Source organism: Bufo bufo, chromosome 4 (genome assembly GCF_905171765.1).
Source record: "Bufo bufo chromosome 4, aBufBuf1.1, whole genome shotgun sequence".
Lineage (NCBI taxonomy): Eukaryota > Metazoa > Chordata > Amphibia > Anura > Bufonidae > Bufo > Bufo bufo.
This window is the reverse complement of record NC_053392.1, coordinates 533675999-533695693: the sequence shown is the minus strand read 5'-3', so window position 1 is coordinate 533695693 and position 19695 is coordinate 533675999. Positions and strand designations below refer to the sequence as shown.

Below are 19695 nucleotides of genomic sequence, written 5' to 3'. Positions count from 1 at the left end.
CGTGCATAATTCATCCTCGGCAATGCATAAAAACTTTTTAAAGGGTGTCTGTTAATAGTTTTGGGGTTCTGTAGATAGGTAAGTTTTGGAATAGATAGGTGCAGTGTAAAAATGTTTGATTATACCTAAGTGGGTACTTGGGTATGCTTCCTTCATGACCAAAGTGGAGAAGTTTTAATGACCCTGGCATCATGATTGCAAGGCTCCTCACCTCCTCCCCTGACAGCTCTAGCGGTCTCCCAGTTGGATACTAGAGTGGAGCAGTTGGGAAGCCTTCAGTGCAGAGAGCCAGGACAGCGCACAGGAAAAGGACTGCCACAGGACACTTTCAATGGCAGCTCTGGAGACATTAAAACTTCTCCTCTTTAGTCATTAAAGAAGCATAAGCACCTATGGAGATATGTTTAAAATTTAACCATTTTCTATCATGGTCAACAGTTTTGAGGGGTCAAAACGGCTGACTGCCTTTAAAAACCCATCCACACGTTCTATACTGTAAATTGTACTGAAAGAGATCCTATACTTTTTTACTATACTTTTAAACACATGGCTCATGCAGTCTGGCACCACGTGGCACTTACAAACAGAAATGTACAGTATTGTGGAGATACTTTCTCCTAGAAGCAATGCTATGGAGCATACCTGTGTAATACTATGGAGTTGCCACAGTGGCCCCAAAGACAATCATGGGTGCTGTGTTGTATGGCTCCGAACGTGTACATGAAGGTGACAAATTAGATTTTTTTTGTGGACCTAGACTCGGGTTTGGAGGTTGGCCTAGTACATTCACAGATCATTTGTCTATAAATATACCTGCATTAAAGGGATTCTGTCACCTCTTTTTACCCTATAGAGATGCGGACATGCACGGCTAGATCGCCGCTAGCATGTCCGCAATATATCTGTCCCATATCTCTGAGTGGCTTTATTGAGTGTAAAAAATTATTTTATATATATGTAAATCAGCCTGGTAAGGAGCCCAAGGGGCTGCACTAACCTCTCTGGAGCCCAGCCACGCCCCCCTGTGAAGGATCCCAGCACCGCCAGTATCCACGAATCTCCTCCTTGCTCACGAAGTCAGATCGCCGTAATCTCGCGATGCGCGAGCTTGCGCATGTGCAGTGCTGGCATAGTGTTCCTTCCCTGTGCTGGTATCAGCTTAAGGGAAGGAACTGCACATGCGCGAGCTCATGCACCGCGAGATTACGGCGATCTGACTTTGTGAGCAAGGAGGAGATTCGTGGATACAGGCGGTGCTGGGATCCTTCACAGTGGGGCGTGGCTGGGCTCCAGAGAGGTTAGTGCAGCCCCTTGGGCTCCTTACCAGGCTGATTTACATATATATAAAATAATTTTTTACACTCAATAAAGCCACTCAGAGATATGGGACAGATATATTGCGGACATGCTAGCGGCGATCTAGCCGCTCATGTCCGCATCTCTATAGGGTAAAAAGAGGTGACAGAATTTCTTTAATATCTAGTTAATGCTACAATGATTTCTCTAATGAATAAAACTTCTAAATATAGGAAGAAAGATTTCTAAGAGATGATTTTCAAGTGTAATAAGTTTTTGAGTTGATTATAAGAGCAAGAACAGACGGTCCGGCTGCCACGTGTAGCCAAAATCCTGTCCACATGAGGTGGCCAGTAGCCCAGATCTGGGTGGGGTTTTGGCCATGTCCTACAGCCTGACTGTTTCTTCTTAAGGGCTTATCCACACAAATGTATTTTCTTTCTGTGTCTGTTCCGTTTATTTGCGAACCGTATGCGGAACGATTCATTTCAGCAGGTCCGCAAAAACCACATGTATTCCGTTTCCGTATGCCCGCATGTCCGATCTGCAAAAAAATTGAACATGTCCCTGCATGATTCCTAACCCTTAGGATTAATCTGCAGGTGGAAGAATCCAGATTTTTTGTATTCCTGGCCATGACTGGTGAGACCACTGGATGCACAGTGTGATAAGTTCAGGGCACATTAAGACAGCTTAGTGCACCATACTGTACTTACTCCTCCATTTGATTCTTATCTTTTGATTTGGTTTCTGTGACTTTTTCTTGCCGTTTCTTGTCCATCTTCTTTTTTAACTCTTTCTTTTCTCTACAGGAGTATCAAAAAATAAGATATAGATAAAAAAGCAAACTACATTACAATCAATAAATATTTTATAGACGATAAGATATTGTTATACTTTTCACATGTTTCCTTGAGCTTTTTCAGCTGGTTGTTCTGGCACTCCTCGGCCACATCTGTCAGCTTCTGGATGAGCTGCAACGGAAAGGCATTCATGTCAATCAGGGAGACGATGAGGAAAATCGGAGAATCAGCCACCAGTTAAGGCATTGTGTCTTCTAGTAGCCGACAACCCCTATGGTCCTAATGTGTAAAAAAAATCCCTAATCTGTCCACGCTCCCACCTTTTTTGTGCCTCTACCCCGCTCCTGGTCACTTCCAGTTGCCGGATAACCAGGATGTGGCTTGGTCCTGTTACTGCTGTGGCCAATTAAAGGCTTCAGAAATCACATCTGCTTGAATAGTCCATCACCTGGCCCGAATCCTAACATCTCTGGTTTAGGAAATACTTGAATTGCCCATGAAAAAATATGGAACATCTTTTCTTATAACTGTGTGTTGTGCTATTTCTCTGTTGTTCCTTATAGAAATGTATGAAAACATTCCTCTAGTCAAAGAAGTGTGTCCCTACACAGTCTGACATTGGCAGCACTGATTAGATAGAGTGAGATTGTGCACACACAACCTAACTTGTAACACCCATCCATGCAGTACACGGCTAGCCCACTGACAACAGTAGGCACCACGTAATGCTTAATTTTTCTTGCAGCAGCATGGTAGTGGGACTGAAAAGTTCCTTTTAGATTCCTTTATTTCAGGTGGCCACTGGGGGTCCATGCAGAAGGCCAACTAGTTATCAGCTTATTTTGTAGGTAAACATCCCTTCTAAGGACTCATGCACACGGCCGTTCCGTTGCCGGGCCCATATTGCGGCCCGCAGATAGCGGGTCCACAAAATACAGGCCTTGGACGTCTGTGCACCGCATCACGGACGTGGACCCATTCACTTAAATGGGTCCGCAGTCCAGAAGGTGCGGTGCGTAATGAAGGCATGGAACCTCCGCATCACAAAAAAATATACCATGTTCTATTTTTTTGTGGTGCGGATGTATCATGGACCCATTCAAGTTGAATGGATCTGGATCCATCTGTGGAATCTGTAAGGATTTTGTCTGTGCATTGGGGACTGCAAATTGCGGTCCCCAATGCACGGAACAGCCAATCAATGGCCATGTGCATAAGCCCTAACAAAGATGAATTGCAAAAAGTGAATGACTTTTTAAATTTGGAATGTGTAGTTCACCATCATGGAGATTCTATTCACTATCCTAAAAAGAAATATAATGCCCTTGTGTGCTGGAAATGCTGAAATTATAGTATAAATACAATGGACCAGATTTACTATTCATATAAATGACATACACTTAGCCTGTCTAGGCTTGCACTAGATTTAACACAAAATTCCACCAATTTTTTGACATATTTTAGGCAGACACAGTTAATATGGTCCAGTCTGTTTTAAAAATGTTTGGCAGACTAAAGTATTTTATTTCAGCTCATCCTACATTTTTCACCTTAGGTTTTGTATAGTTTGATCTTGCAGTCATATTGCCTTCAATTTATTTGCTACTTTTTGCTTACCTCCCAAATGTATAGTATGTAAGTAAGACTAAGACCTGTGACTCAAAGATCAGGGTATGTTCACACGGCTAAAATCCACAGTAGAATAATCTTTAGCAGATCAGTAGCAGAATCAGTAGCTGAAAACAGGACATTTTTTGGCAGACCTGTAATTTGGTGGCATTTTTAGTGGAGTTTTTACACGTGTTTTAAAAGAGTTTTTGATTGAGGGTTTTCTGCTTCCCCATTGACTTCTATGGAATCTGCAATCAAATCTACTTCTAAGAAGTGATAATTTGAATATTGTGTAATTTGAATATTGTGCAAAAGTCCATTTATTTCAGTAATGCAAATTAAAAAGAATTGCATTAATGCAGCTTAAAATTAGAATTTTGTGAAAAGGTTCAATATTCTAGGCTCAAAGTGTCACACTCTAGTCAGCTAATTAATCCATATTCCCTGAGTAAAGGGGACCTATAAATTGTGACTTTGGGGTTTCATAAGCTATAAGCCATATTCATCCAAATTATAACAACTAAAGGCTTGAAATATCTCGCTTTGCATGTAATGAGTCTATCCCATATGTTAGTTTCACCTTTTAAGTTGCATTACTGAAATAAATGAACTTTGGATAATATTCTAATTTTTCGAGTTTCACCTGTATGTCACTTTTCAAGCATTTTTTGAAGTCAAGTAGAAACTGCTGATGGAGTTTTGAATGTGGATTTAGCAGGAGAAAACACACGTTTTCTGCTGCTGAATCAATGGCAGATTTTAGCCATGAAAACATACCTTCAGACTACACAGGGTTTGTTTGCTGTCTGTTACCATAGAAACATATGAGACTGTATACAATCTGTAAACAATGATTTTCTTTTCAATGCACTGGAGGAATAAGAAATTGGAGGTATCCTTAAAGTAGAAGCAACACCATTATTTTGATGCAGTACATGGTACTAGTGGTTCACTTTTGCTGCAATCCTGGAGCACAAATGCATAATATATTTTACAATGAAGCAAAATATGCCATAATCTAGTGATTTGCCCTCTGCTGTGCCTCGTAAAGAACTCCCAAAGACTTAAAGCTCAGGAAGTGGAGCCTAGAACATTGCATAAATTGACAACATTCTTTGACGCATCCACTGTAGTGAAAATTCCAGTTACTGTAGGTGGCATGGACTTCCACATTCTTTATCTATGGAACATTCAAAACCATGCAAGAAAATTTGGAATGAGGCAATAATGAGCCCAAAGCTTAAAAGCATGGAAACCAGAATTGCTGTATTGTTATTTGTAAGAGAAAAACCTCTCCAGCCTCAAACAATGAACAATTCATCAATGAAATACTTATTACAGGAACAGTTGGCTCATTCATGTGTGAAGTAGGTTTTTCTGAACAAATATTAATTTAAATGGAGCCCTGGGGGATACTTTAATTGTACCTTATCCCAAGTACATTGCAAGTACATTGTAGAAACGCAGAGGATAATTAAGCAATCAAGGAATGTAAATAGCCTTAAAATGGTTGAAAATTATTTGCAAAAAGTGTGAATTGCTTTTTTTAGGTAAGAAATACATACTAACTAACATATGGAATTTAAGCCTTTTATTCTTTTTCCATGTAAATTTTTCATTTAGTTGGTCACAAAGGATTAAAAATGAATAATATAAAATATATTCACCCTGACTGATCCCGTTCTGACACTGCTCTGGTCCCAGCTGATCTTCAGTTCCTGGTCTCTACTTGACATGCCGGAAATGCCAGGAAACTCCCCATCAGCAAATCAATAGCCGTAGCAGTGACCCACATGTTATCAGTGAGGGTAAAAAAAAATTCTATTGTTTTTTCTATTTTTAACCCATTGTGGACCAATAAAAAATCCCTGGAAAACCCCCACTGATCCCTTGCTGCTGCCATTCTGATGATGCTCCAGTCTCTGCTACTCTCCACTTCCTGGTCCCAGCTCCACACATAGGAAATGGCTGGAAATGGCCTCACACCCAATCCCTGGTTGAGGAGGGTTACTACTGCAGGAGATCGGGAAGTAATTAATAATTTTAACCAAAGTGATCCTTTTTTTAAAGGGAGTCTGTCTGCTACCTCATTTTTACATAGTAAACTATTCCTCATATACAGCATGAGAAACATACCTCTGTTATGTTAATGAGGGCTCAAGAGCCTAGGGGGGCATTTCCAGTGCTCAAAGTACCAATTCTACCTCCTATCCTTGCTCTTGAATGTTGTCTCCTTCTCCTCCTCATTTCACTCTGCTCGACACTTCAAAACCTTGGGCGGTCACATGCTACTATCTGCCGATGCAGGTTCCCCTCCTTTGGCAGTCCTGTAGTGTGAAGCTCAGCAGTGCATACTCATTATATACCTTGATTCTGATGCCCACAGTAGGTATTGTAATGTGCATGTGGGCTGGAAGATAGTCTGCACCTGGGCAAAATTTTTAAGTGTCAGGCAGAGAGTCAGAAAATATTCAAGCAAGGATCGGTTATAAGCAGGGCTTGTGCATTTTGATCCCTGAATTTGCCCCCTGGTTATTTCGGGCTTCATATTGATTCAAACTTCTTTTTATCGGGAATGAAAATACCACAAAGGGTACCAAAAGTATGTCTTTTATTCTGCAAATGTGAACTGCAGTCTTATGGCAATAGTTTACTATGAGAGAATGAGGTAACACACTCCCTTTATTATGATTCAGTATTCTGGCATACAAAAATTTGAACTTTTTGCACAAGTAGCATTTTGTGACTTTTTGCAGCTTTAAAAAAAAATGTTTTTTAAAAGTAAGCGGGGCTGCCTGACACATTTATCATTATTTATACCAGAAAACAGTCATAAAATGAACCTGAAATGTACTCCAGACCAGATCACAATTTGAGCACATGGACAGCCAAAAGATACAATGGGGGGAATTTATCCAGCCCTTCACTCAGAATTGTGTCTTCAAAAAGTCACAAAATAGGACTTTTGGAACTTTTTGAGGTCACTCGTGCATAATGTTTGCAACTTTTTTTGCATTTTTACACCACTTAATGTGTTTCTCTCCAGATTTATGACTGGGTCTTTGTTAAAAAGTCACAAAAAAAGTCCCAAAGCTACTCCTGTGGTGGGGCAGAAAACTGAAGTAACTGTTCTGGACAAAAGTGTTGGGTTTAAAGATGAGCCAAATTTTAAAAAAACAACCTGTGCCATTTGATCAATTTGCCAATATAGATTCAAGGAAAACTGACTTTAAATATTACCCCGCTTCTAGTTACCTGTATGGTACGTATGTCAAGGGACAGCAATGGAGGGGTTTTTGGCTCACTACATTTGTGTTAAAACAGTACTGTCTTGATACCTTAGCTGCAAATCCCAACTAAAGGTTCAATCAGAAAGCTCTAGATAGGAAAGCCCAAAGACATTCCATATAGCTCAGGCTACTTTCACATTGGCGGCGCAGCAGCAGGTCTCCAGATTCAGCATTGCCATGATGTTACCAGAGTGCCCACTGGCCCCACTGATTATAATGGGTCTGGCGGAGATCTGTCCACTACCCGGCAAATATGCCAGGATTCGGCCAGACAAAAAACGCTGCACGCACTGCCTGACGGAGAGCTGTGCCACCAATGTGAAAGTAGCCTAAGTTATCATGAACGTGTCACTTTAAAACCAACATAGTTTTGGCATATGGCAATCTCCAAGTACCGTAATTACTCAAAGAGGCAAGACAATATGCATAGTTACCACTAATGCCATCTTCCAACATGTAAATTATGACGGTTAATGGAATGTCAGAAAATATGTTAAAGTGGAAGTGCACAAAACCAACCATAATAGTGCAGAAGACTTCAGTGCACAGTAAAGCCTATGCAGAAAGCTCTTAGTCCCACCAACCTGTTTGATATGCTCTCTTTTCTGATATTTCTCGCTGTAATACTGTTCTTGTCGGAGATTGAGAAGCTGCTGTTGCTGCTGTTCTTTCAGCTCTACTAATTTCTGTGCCATTTCTGCATCTAATGCGGCTAAATCTTGTTCTACAGTAGAGGAATTATGATCCGGACTCCCAGATTCGCCCCTGCAAGATGGAAAGTAAGATAGGATGAAACACAAGTCCTGCTAAGTAATTTACTACTTCATTTCCCTGCACTCAAGTCCTAAATCAAAATGATCTTGCATTGGCAAATGGTATCATAATATGTCTGAACATTACATCAGATATTACACCAGAGATGAGACATGGGGGAGTCTTCAACCCAGGCTAATATGAGATGAAGATGTCTTATGTGTCACCTTCTGTGTTCAGAGCAGTAACATCTCATCTCCTGGAGGTTATCATATCTGCTGTGTTGCAGACCACACAGTCAGATTCTCAAAGGGTTCTCCTGGACTATCATTAGGATTGACCATCAATGTGTATCATGGGGGGTCCCCTGTCAATCAGCATATTGATAAGGCCACATCACTCCTCTGAGTACCTCAAACATCGATAGCCTATGCCAGGGATGGGCAAACTGCGGTTCTCCAGCTGTTGTAAAACTACAAATCCCATCATGCCCTGCTGTAGGCTGATAGCTGTAGGCAGACTGGGCATGATGGGATTTGTAGTTTTACAACAGCTGGAGAGCCACAGTTTGCATATCCCTAGCCTATGCCAATACAAGCCGTCAATGTTTTAGTTCTGGCTGCTGTTGAATACACAGCATATATGTATAAGAGCCTTAGCATCAGAAGAGAACACAAGTATAACAACAAACACATGCATCCTAAGCCAGGCGTGCAGAAACTTTTTCTGGTCTGAGCGCCATATTGTAACACTGTTCTAGTTCAAAGGGACTCCCCCCCAAAAAAGTTCCTTAATTGCCAGATCGTCAGTGGAGAGTGCATTTACCTGCAGCAATCACCAAGAAATCGCTGCCGTACAGAATCTGCTGTACAGAAAGTATTTTTGATGCCAGCAGAAAAACAATATCACCCAATGAACGAGCGTTTGCTCATTCATTAGGTAATCGCTGCCACCGTTTACACAGGCCAATTATAAGGAATGAGCGTTTCTACAAGTACTAATCGCTAATAATTGGACGGATTTACAGGGAAAGAACTGCAGCAGAAAAGACACGCCTCCTGAGAAAGGACACACCCCTGAGCTGCCAGCTTTAGGTTATTCTAGAAGGGTAACTGTAGCAATGATTGGCGGGGGGATTGTCATGTATAGTATGATGTCTGATTTTCATTTTTAAATCAAACATGGCAATGCTCCCCTACAATCATGTAGCATGTTCCCTCATCTATAGCTAGCAATGGGTTAGATCATTACTCATTCGACTGTTGGCCAGCTTCTGTTCCAATGTGTTGTACGATATCATCAGTCCTGACCAAGGAATAAGGAGAAAATAAATGCTGCTTCCATCCATGTCATCCTCCTTCCCTCCACTACTCTAAGTGCTAGGTACCCCCTTATATTTCCATTTAAAGATTAGGATTACAATGCACACAGGCAGAACATTATTATTGATATTATTATTACAGTACACACTTTATAGTTGTATGTCTGTTTGTCTTGCATTATTTTTCCCCATAGACTTCCATGCAACATCTAGAGCTGGCTTTTTTGCCTAAAAAACAACAGCCACCAAAAACTGCAGTTTCCTTAAAACGCCCAAAAAACAACCTACAGTATGTGTGACACCAACCTTCTCTGGGCTCTGTGTAGTGGTTTTATTTTAACCAAGTTCTACATTAGACACTCTGGGGGTCATTTACTATGCTAAAATACGTCTAAATTAGGCAGGGTCTACTTCATTTACCATTTTCTACTCCTGTTTTAGGCGTAGAAAAAGGTCTAAATGTAAGACCGCAAGGAAGTTGTCTTACATTTAGAACTGGTGCTGGATGCGCCAGAGTTCTGGAGAGGCCTGCGCCTCTTCATAACTTCAGCTGAACCATGGCCAGTGCAGGGGTTTATTAAGACCCGCGTATAAAACGCCAGTCTTAATAAATGTGCCTCTCTGTGTCAGTGTTATTTGGGCATTGTATGATGATGTTACTTGACCACAGTATAATGATATTATTTATGCATCGTGGCACAGTTTTTTGGGCACACTGTGATGCTGTAACTTGTGACGCTAATATTTAAACACTACATGGTAAGAGGAGAAAGTCATTTGGGACACTTTGTGGTATAACTGTTGGAAAATTGTGGTCCAGATTTACTAATATGTCTGTGGCAAAACTCTGTCTCAAAAGTGTCACAAAATGGCACAATTTGGGGCATGTAGGGTTCTACACTTGTTTCCATGCTCGACAATTCTAGAGTACAAATTTGTCTCAAAGTAAGCCAACCAATGGCTGGTATAGAATCAAAGAAAACCGTCTGTCCCTGCACCAGGTCTATCATGCAGCCTGAGCCCCTATCTGCCTACCTGATAAATCTGGTGCAAGTCTAGACAGCCTGGCTAAGCTTATGCCATCTACAGGGTGAGTAAATCTGGGCCTATATTATTTGAGCTCTGTATAGTGGTACCTTTTCAGCAATATATAATATTATTTGAGCACCATCTTCCATATTGGACACTCTATCACAGTAGCATTTGGCCACTCCATGATGATGTTACTTTAGCAGTGTCTGATGGCGTTATTTATGTGGTTTCTGATGGCATTATTTAAGAAAGGTATGGTATAAAATGATTTAGCACTTTGTGGCAGTATTGATTGAACACTGTATTATTTGGGCTCTGTGTCAGTACTATTTGAGCCATATAGGATGGTATTATTTGAGAACCAGGTTCTGATGCACCTACGGGCACTTCATTGGTAGCTTTCATCACCCAGAATGTTGGCTCAGTGCACCTCACCAGGTTCATTACCTCCTAATAAAAGCTACAACCACTGCATTTTTAGAGATCTATATATTGGAATCTGTGAAAGAGAAAAATTGCCATGTTTTCATTACTAGCCTTATAAGTTATCATTTTCACTGTCAGCATATTTTTTTCTCTTTTCTGAACGGTGGCAATATCACCACTAGACACAGTAATATACCTTCATTCACCGCGAAATCCGGCAAAATGCTGATTGTCACATTGTGGCTCATCTTATTTTCTGCTACAAGAATCATTATTAAAATCCATTGATAACCATGTGCCGTACTTTGTATGCAGCCGCTAAAGAAAGATCTATCCAGCCATAAATTGCTTTTCCACTATAACGTGAGAATCAACCCAGTCTCACTTTTAAACTTTACCACTGGTTTTCTGCACATTCAGTGTCTTGAAGCTTAATGTAAGAATGTGCATTACTTTATTGAAAGATGCTTTATAACGGCTGTGAGCCTATACGTTTATTATTTTTCGATGGGATTTATGGCATAGATCAATAAAAAAATATATATTATCGCCATAGCAATGATGTTGTAAGTCAATCAAGTCTTAAAGGGGTTGTCCCATGATTATTATAAAAAATTTATGTCAGACATCATATAGTACATAACCCCTGGAAACGAGCAGTGTATAATGTGATGGAAAAATGAATTCAGCCAGCAAAGGAGGCAATATGGACAATCACAATACATTAGTAAGTGGCTTGTATCAACTTTCTCTACATGATACATGCCATTTGCTGAAGTGAGACGACTCCTTCAATCAAACTACAAAATACGTATTATATGTTTTTTGCTGGACCTAAAGACAAATCAAGCATCCGGTTCCTGGTCTGCTTACTTATTATATGACATCATAACTGAAATGAATTACCCCAACTTTGCCACCATAGTATCTTCTAACACAATCTCCACAGATTCCTTGTCAGATTATTGGTCACTGCCGGCTTTACTTACTTTTTTTTGCTGTCTCTTCTGGCTGTCTTCTCCAGGATTGCCCGCCTCCTTAAGTAATCGTTTTGAATTTCATTATACTTTGTGGTGTGCTCCTTGATAAGGTCAGTGGTTTTCTTATGGTGCTTTTTTACAAGATCCTTCATTTCCTTGTAATGTTTCTTCTGCAATTTAACAAAGGACTTTTGCTGTTTCAGTTCGTCGATGGTCTGAGCTTCCACTTCTACAAGAGAAAAAGATACTTAAGAGTTCTTACTATACGAATGCTTTCGGAAGATCTAGCTGGTGTAAGGAGACTTTCAGGCAATGCTCCCTGGGAAAAATATACAAATGAGCTGTCCTCCAGAATGAAGAAACTGGCTTTCGAGTGCATACATAAGTAGATACCCATTAAGGAGCCTCTCTCTGGTTTGGCTGTTATCCCTGTTATCCCTAGTTTCAAAACTCATCAATGGGTCCGACATAGACTTACAGGGTAGCTACCTATAGGTGGCACCAGAGGGATGTTTTTCTTTACTCTGGAGGAGAACTACAGATTGAGTAAGCACCAACATCAGAGGGTTAACGCATTAGGGGGAATCTACACAACGATATCCATTTTGTGGTCCATAAATCGTGGATGTGGTCTATGTGCACCCTATATTTTTTGCTGCGGGCTCATTGAAAAAATATATAATAATGGGCAGGTGCTCAAAACAAACATGTGCAGATGTGTTTTTAACCACCTCAGCCCCCAGTGCTTAAACACCCTGAAAGACCAGGCCACTTTTTACACTTCTGACCTACACTACTTTCACCGTTTATTGCTCGGTCATGCAACTTACCACCCAAATGAATTTTACCTCCTTTTCTTCTCACTAATAGAGCTTTCATTTGGTGGTATTTCATTGCTGCTGACATTTTTACTTTTTTTGTTATTAATCGAAATTTAACGATTTTTTTTGCAAAAAAATGACATTTTTCACTTTCAGTTGTAAAATTTTGCAAAAAAAACGACATCCATATAGAAATTTTGCTCTAAATTTATAGTTCTACATGTCTTTGATAAAAAAAAAATGTTTGGGTAGAAAAAAAATGGTTTGGGTAAAAGTTATAGCGTTTACAAACTATGGTACAAAAATGTGAATTTCCGCTTTTTGAAGCAGCTCTGACTTTCTGAGCACCTGTCATGTTTCCTGAGGTTCTACAATGCCCAGACAGTACAAACACCCCACAAATGACCCCATTTCTGAAAGTACACACCCTAAGGTATTCGCTGATGGGCATAGTGAGTTCATAGAACTTTTTATTTTTTGTCACAAGTTAGCGGAAAATGATGATTTTTTTTTTTTTTTTTTTTTTTCTTACAAAGTCTCATATTCCACTAACTTGTGACAAAAAATAAAAAGTTCTATGAACTCACTATGCCCATCACGAAATACCTTGGGGTCTCTTCTTTCCAAAATGGGGTCACTTGTGGGGTAGTTATACTGCCCTGGCATTCTAGGGGCCCAAATGTGTGGTAAGGAGTTTGAAATCAAATTCAGTAAAAAATGACCTGTGAAATCCGAAAGGTGCTCTTTGGAATATGGGCCCCTTTGCCCACCTAGGCTGCAAAAAAGTGTCACACATCTGGTATTGCCGTACTCAGGAGAAGTTGAGGAATGTGTTTTGGGGTGTCTTTTTACATATACCCATGCTGGGTGAGATAAATATCTTGGTCAAATGACAACTTTGTATAAAAAAATGGGAAAAGTTGTCTTTTGCCAAGATATTTCTCTCACCCAGCATGGGTATATATAAAATGACACCCCAAAACACATTCCCCACCTTCTCCTGAGTACGGAGATACCAGATGTGTGACACTTTTTTGCAGCCTAGGTGGGCAAAGGGGCCCATATTCCAAAGAGCACCTTTCGGATTTCACTCGTCATTTTTTACTGAATTTGATTTCAAACTCCTTACCACACATTTGGGCCCCTAGAATGCCAGGGCAGTATAACTACCCCACAAGTGACCCCATTTTGGAAAGAAGACACCCCAAGGTATTCCGTAAGGGGCATGGCGAGTTCCTAGAATTTTTTATTTTTTGTCACAAGTTAGTGGAAAATGATGATTTTTTTTTTTTTTTTTTTTTTCATACAAAGTCTCATATTCCACTAACTTGTGACAAAAAATAAAAACTTCCATGAACTCACTATGCCCATCAGCGAATACCTTGGGGTCTCTTCTTTCCAAAATGGGGTCACTTGTGGGGTAGTTATACTGCCCTGGCATTCTAGGGGCCCAAATGTGTGGTAAGGAGTTTGAAATCAAATTCTGTAAAAATTGACCTGTGAAATCCGAAAGGTGCTCTTTGGAATATGGGCCCCTTTGCCCACCTAGGCTGCAAAAAAGTGTCACACATCTGGTATCTCCGTATTCAGTAGAAGTTGGGGAATGTGTTTTGGGGTGTCTTTTTACATATACCCATGCTGGGTGAGAGAAATATCTTGGTCAAATGCCAACTTTGTATAAAAAAATGGGAAAAGTTGTCTTTTGCCAAGATATTTCTCTCACCCAGCAGGGGTATATGTAAAATGACACCCCAAAACACATTCCCCACCTTCTCCTGAGTACGGAGATACCAGATGTGTGACACTTTTTTGCAGCCTAGGTGGGCAAAGGGGCCCATATTCCAAAGAGCACCTTTCGGATTTCACAGGTCATTTATTACAGAATTTGATTTCAAACTCCTTACCACACATTTGGGCCACTAGAATGCCAGGGCAGTATAACTACCCCACAAGTGACCCCATTTTGGAAAGAAGACACCCCAAGGTATTCGCTGATGGACATAGTGAGTTCATGGAAGTTTTTATTTTTTGTCACAAGTTAGTGGAATATGAGACTTTGTATAAAAAAAAAAAAAAAAAAAAAAAAATCAGCATTTTCCACTAACTTGTGACAAAAAATAAAAAATTCTAGGAACTCGCCATGCCCCTCACGGAATACCTTGGGGTGTCTTCTTTCCAAAATGGGGTCACTTGTGGGGTAGTTATACTGCCCTGGCATTTTCCAGGGGCCCTAATGTGTGGTAAGTAGGTAAATGACCTGTGAAATCCTAAAGGTGCTCTTTGGAATATGGGCCCCTTTGCCCACCTAGGCTGCAAAAAAGTGTCACACATGTGGTATCGCCGTATTCAGGAGAAGTTGGGGAATGTGTTTTGGGGTGTCATTTTACATATACCCTTGCTGGGTGAGAGAAATATCTTGGCAAAAGACAACTTTTCCCATTTTTTTATACAAAGTTGGCATTTGACCAAGATATTTCTCTCACCCAGCATGGGTATATGTAAAATGACACCCCAAAACACATTCCCCAACTTCTCCTGAGTACGGCGATACCAGATGTGTGACACTTTTTTGCAGCCTAGATGCGCAAAGGTGCCCAAATTCCTTTTAGGAGGGCATTTTTAGACATTTGGATACCAGACTTCTTCTCACGCTTTGGGGCCCCTAGAATGCCAGGGCAGTATAAATACCCCACATGTGACCCCATTTTGGAAAGAAGACACCCCAAGGTATTCAATGAGGGGCATGGCGAGTTCATAGAAAAAAAAAATTTTTGGCACAAGTTAGCGGAAATTGATATTTTTAATTTTTTTCTCACAAAGTCTCCCGTTCCGCTAACTTGGGACAAAAATTTCAATCTTTCATGGACTCAATATGCCCCTCACGGAATACCTGGGGGTGTCTTCTTTCCGAAATGGGGTCACATGTGGGGTATTTATACTGCCCTGGCATTCTAGGGGCCCTAAAGCGTGAGAAGAAGTCTGGAATATAAATGTCTAAAAAATTTTACGCATTTGGATTCCGTGAGGGGTATGATGAGTTCATGTGAGATTTTATTTTTTGACACAAGTTAGTGGAATATGAGACTTTGTAAGAAAAAAAAAAAATAATTCCGCTAACTTGGGCCAAAAAAATGTCTGAATGGAGCCTTACAGAGGGGTGATCAATGACAGGGGGGTGATCAATGACAGGGGGGGTGATCAATGACAGGGGGGGTGATCAATGACAGGGGGGGTGATCAATGACAGGGGGGGTGATCAATGACAGGGGGGGTGATCAATGACAGGGGGGTGATCAATGACAGGGGGGGTGATCAATGACAGGGGGGGTGATCAATGACAGGGGGGGTGATCAATGACAGGGGGGGTGATCAATGACAGGGGGGGTGATCAATGACAGGGGGGTGATCAGGGAGTCTATATGGGGTGATCACCACAGTCATTGATCATGCCCCTGTAAGGCTTCATTCAGACGTCCGGATGCGTTTTGCGGATCCGATCCATCTATCAGTGGATCCGTAAAAATCATGCGGACGTCTGAATGGAGCTTTACAGGGGTGTAATCAATGACAGGGGGGTGATCAGGGAGTCTATATGGGGTGATCACCACAGTCATTGATCACGCCCCTGTAAGGCTTCATTCAGACGTCCGGATGCGTTTTGCGGATCGGATCCATCTATTAGTGCATCCGTAAAAATCATGCGGACATCTGAATGGAGCTTTACAGGGGGGTGATCAGGGAGTCTATATGGGGTGATCACCACAGTCATTGATCATGCCCCTGTAAGGCTTCATTCAGACGTCCGGATGCGTTTTGCGGATCGGATCCATCTATCAGTGCATCCGTAAAAATCATGCGGACATCTGAATGGAGCTTTACAGGGGGGTGATCAGGGAGTCTATATGGGGTGATCACCACAGTCATTGATCATGCCCCTGTAAGGCTTCATTCAGACGTCCGGATGCGTTTTGCGGATCCGATCCATCTATCAGTGCATCCGTAAAAATCATGCGGACGTCTGAATGGAGCTTTACAGGGGGGTGATCAATGACAGGGGTGTGATCAATGACAGGGGGGTGATCAGGGAGTCTATATGGGGTGATAACCACAGTCATTGATCACGCCCCTGTAAGGCTTCATTCAGACGTCCGGATGCGTTTTGCGGATCCGATCCATCTATCAGTGGATCCGTAAAAATCATGCGGACGTCTGAATGGAGCTTTACAGGGGGGAAATCAATGACAGGGGTGTAATCAATGACAGGGGGGTGATCAGGGAGTCTATATGGGGTGATAACCACAGTCATTGATCACGCCCCTGTAAGGCTTCATTCAGACGTCCGGATGCGTTTTGCGGATCCGATCCATCTATCAGTGGATCCGTAAAAATCATGCGGACGTCTGAATGGAGCTTTACAGGGGGTTGATCAATGACAGGGGGGTAATCAATGACAGGGGGGTGATCAGGGAGTCTATATGGGGTGATCAGGTGCTAATAAGGGGTTAATAAGTGACGGGGGGGGGGTGTAGTGTAGTGTAGTGGTGCTTGGTGCTACTTTACTGAGCTACCTGTGTCCTCTGGTGGTCGATCCAAACAAAGGGGACCACCAGAGGACCAGGTAGCAGGTATATTAGACGCTGTTATCAAAACAGCGTCTAATATACCTGTTAGGGGTTAAAAAAATCACATCTCCAGCCTGCCAGCGAACGATCGCCGCTGGCAGGCTGGAGATCAACTCTCTTACCTTCCGTTCCTGTGAGCGCGCGCGCCTGTGTGCGCGCGTTCACAGGAAATCTCGCGTCTCGCGAGATGACGCACGGATGCGTCCAGGAGGAATGAATCAACCACCTTCCGGACGCATCCGTGCGTTAGGCGGTCGGGAGGTGGTTAATATAGAAATAAATAAAAAAAAGCTAATAAATAAATATTATTTAAATGGATGCGTAGATACATTAAAAATAGGTGTAATCTCATATTGGGGGCTTACCAGTTCGTCTATCAAACTGCGGGTCCTGCAGTTACGCATTTATGAGATTACACCTATTGTGTTTTTATGTATCTAGGCATCCATTTAAATAATATTTTGTTATTTGCTTATTTTTTTATTTCTATTTTAACCCTTTCTACCCCAGGCCAGTTTTCACCTTCCTGCCCAGGCCAATTTTTTCAAATCTGACATGTGTCACTATATGTAGTAATAACTTTGGAACGCTTTTACTTATTCAAGCCATTCTGAGATTGTTTTCTTGTGACACATTGTACTTAATGACAGTCATAAATTTTTGTCAATATATTTCACCTTTATTTATAAAAAAAAAAGACAAATTTACCAACAATTATGAAAAATTCACAATTTTCTAAATTTCTATTTCTCTGCTTTCAAAACAGAAAGTGATACCTCATAAATATTTATTACTTAACATTCCCCATATGTCTACTTTATGTTGGCATCATTTTGTAAAAGGACGTTAGAAGGCTTAGAATTTTAGAAGCAATTCTTAAAATTTTTAAGAAAATTTCCAAAACCCACTTTTTAAGGACCAGTTCAGGTCTGAAGTCACTTTGTGGGGCTTACATAGTGACCCCCCCCCCCACCATTGTAGAAACTAAACCCCTCAAGCTACTCAAAAAACTGATTTTACAAACTTTGTTAACCCTTTAGGTGTTCCACAAGAATTAAAGGAAAATAGAGATGAAATTTCAAAATTTCACTTTGTTGGCAGATTTTCCATTTTATTCAATTTTTTTCTTTAACACATCGAGGGTTAACAGCCAAACAAAACTCAATATTTATTACCCTGATTCTGTGGTTTACAGAAACACCCCACATGTGGTCGTAAACTGATGTAAGGGCGCACTGCAGGGCGCAGAATAAAAGGAACGCCATATGGTTTTTGGAAGGCAGATTTTGCTGGACTAGTTTTTAGATGCCATGTCCCATTTTAAGCCTCCCTGACGCACCCTTACAGTAGAAACTCCAAAAAAAGTGACCCCATTTTGGAAACTAAGGGATAAGGTGCCAGTTTTATTGGTACTATTTTGGGGCACATGATTTTTAATTGCTCTATATTAAATTTTTTGTGAGCCAAGGTAACTAAAAAGTGGCTGTTTTGGCACAGTTTTTATTTTTTATTTTTTAAAACATTCATCTGACGGGGTAGATCATGTGCTATTTTTATAGAGCAGGTTGTTACGGACGCAATGATATCAAAAATGTCTGCTTTCTTTGTTTGTTTGTTTCAGTTTTACATAATAAAGCATTTTTGAAAAATAAATATGTTTTTGTGTCTCCATTTTCTGAAAGCCATATTTTTTTTATTTTTCTGCTGATTGTCTTCTGCAGGGGCTTGCTTTTTTGCAGGAAGAGTTGACGTTTTTATTGGTACCATTTTTGGGTACATATAATTTTTTGATCATTCATTAATACACTTTATGGGGCAAGGTGACCGAAAAATTGGTAATTTTGGCACAGTTTTTATTTATTTATTTTTCCAGCGGTCATCTGATATTTTTATAAAGCAGATCGTTACAGACGTGGCAATACCTAATATGTATACTTTTTCTTCTTTATTTATTTAAACCAAAAAAATTATGTTTTAGTGTATCCATATAAAACAGTTTGTTTGTCCAGCTCACCTCTTCGGCATATCCTATCCCGTGTGCTCGGAATCCAACCAGCAAGTCCTTAGATAATTCAATGATAAAAATAAAAAAGGCGCCTGCACTGCAATTTTTTCTCGTAACGACTAAGGAGAAGGTCTCCGAAATGCGTAAACATTTGCTTGTTTTTTAACTTGTCTGCACTTGATATTGTTACGGAAATAAAAATTGCAGTGCGAGAACCTTTTTTCTTTTTATTACTGTATCCATAGTCTGAGAGCCATAGCTTTTTTATTTTTTGACCGATTGTCTTAGGTAGGGTCTCCTTTTATGCGGGATGAGGTGGCGGTTTGATTGGTACTATTTTGGGGGCATACTCCTTTTAATCGCTTGGTGTTGCAATTTTTGTGATGTAAGGTGACAAAAAATGGCTTTTCGGCACTGTTTTTCACCTGAGGGGTTAGGTCATGTGGTATTTTTATAGAGCAGGTTGTTACCAATGCGGCAATACCTAATTTGTATACTCTTTCTATTTATTTCACTTTTAACACAATAATAGCATATTTGACACAAAAAAATGATGTTTTAGTGCAGGGATGGCCAACCTGTGGCTCTCCAGCTATTGTAAAACAACAACTCCCACCATGCCCTGCTGCAGGCTGATAGCTGTAAGCAGTCTGGGCATGCTGGGAGTTGTAGTTTTGCAACAGCTGGAGAGCCTCAGGTTGGCCATCCCTGTTTTAGTGTCTCATATTCTGAGTGC

The 19695-nt window shown here is 40.8% G+C and overlaps 1 protein-coding gene across 2 annotated transcripts in view; it reads right to left on the bottom strand.

Moving 5' to 3' along the window:
* PLCB1 (phospholipase C beta 1) overlaps nt 1-19695 on the bottom strand; it is an 895755-nt gene that overhangs the window by 125332 nt on the left and 750728 nt on the right. Inside the window, exons 26-29 of one of the 2 annotated variants that reach the window (XM_040429862.1) lie at nt 11522-11741; nt 7585-7765; nt 2194-2270; nt 2013-2102 (exon numbers count right to left, since the gene is read on the bottom strand). In XM_040429862.1, the coding sequence (XP_040285796.1) occupies nt 2013-2102; nt 2194-2270; nt 7585-7765; nt 11522-11741 (568 nt within the window). Of the gene's footprint in view, nt 1-2012; nt 2103-2193; nt 2271-7584; nt 7766-11517; nt 11742-19695 lie in introns of those variants that run through there. The other variant, XM_040429863.1, reaches the window with a different exon arrangement.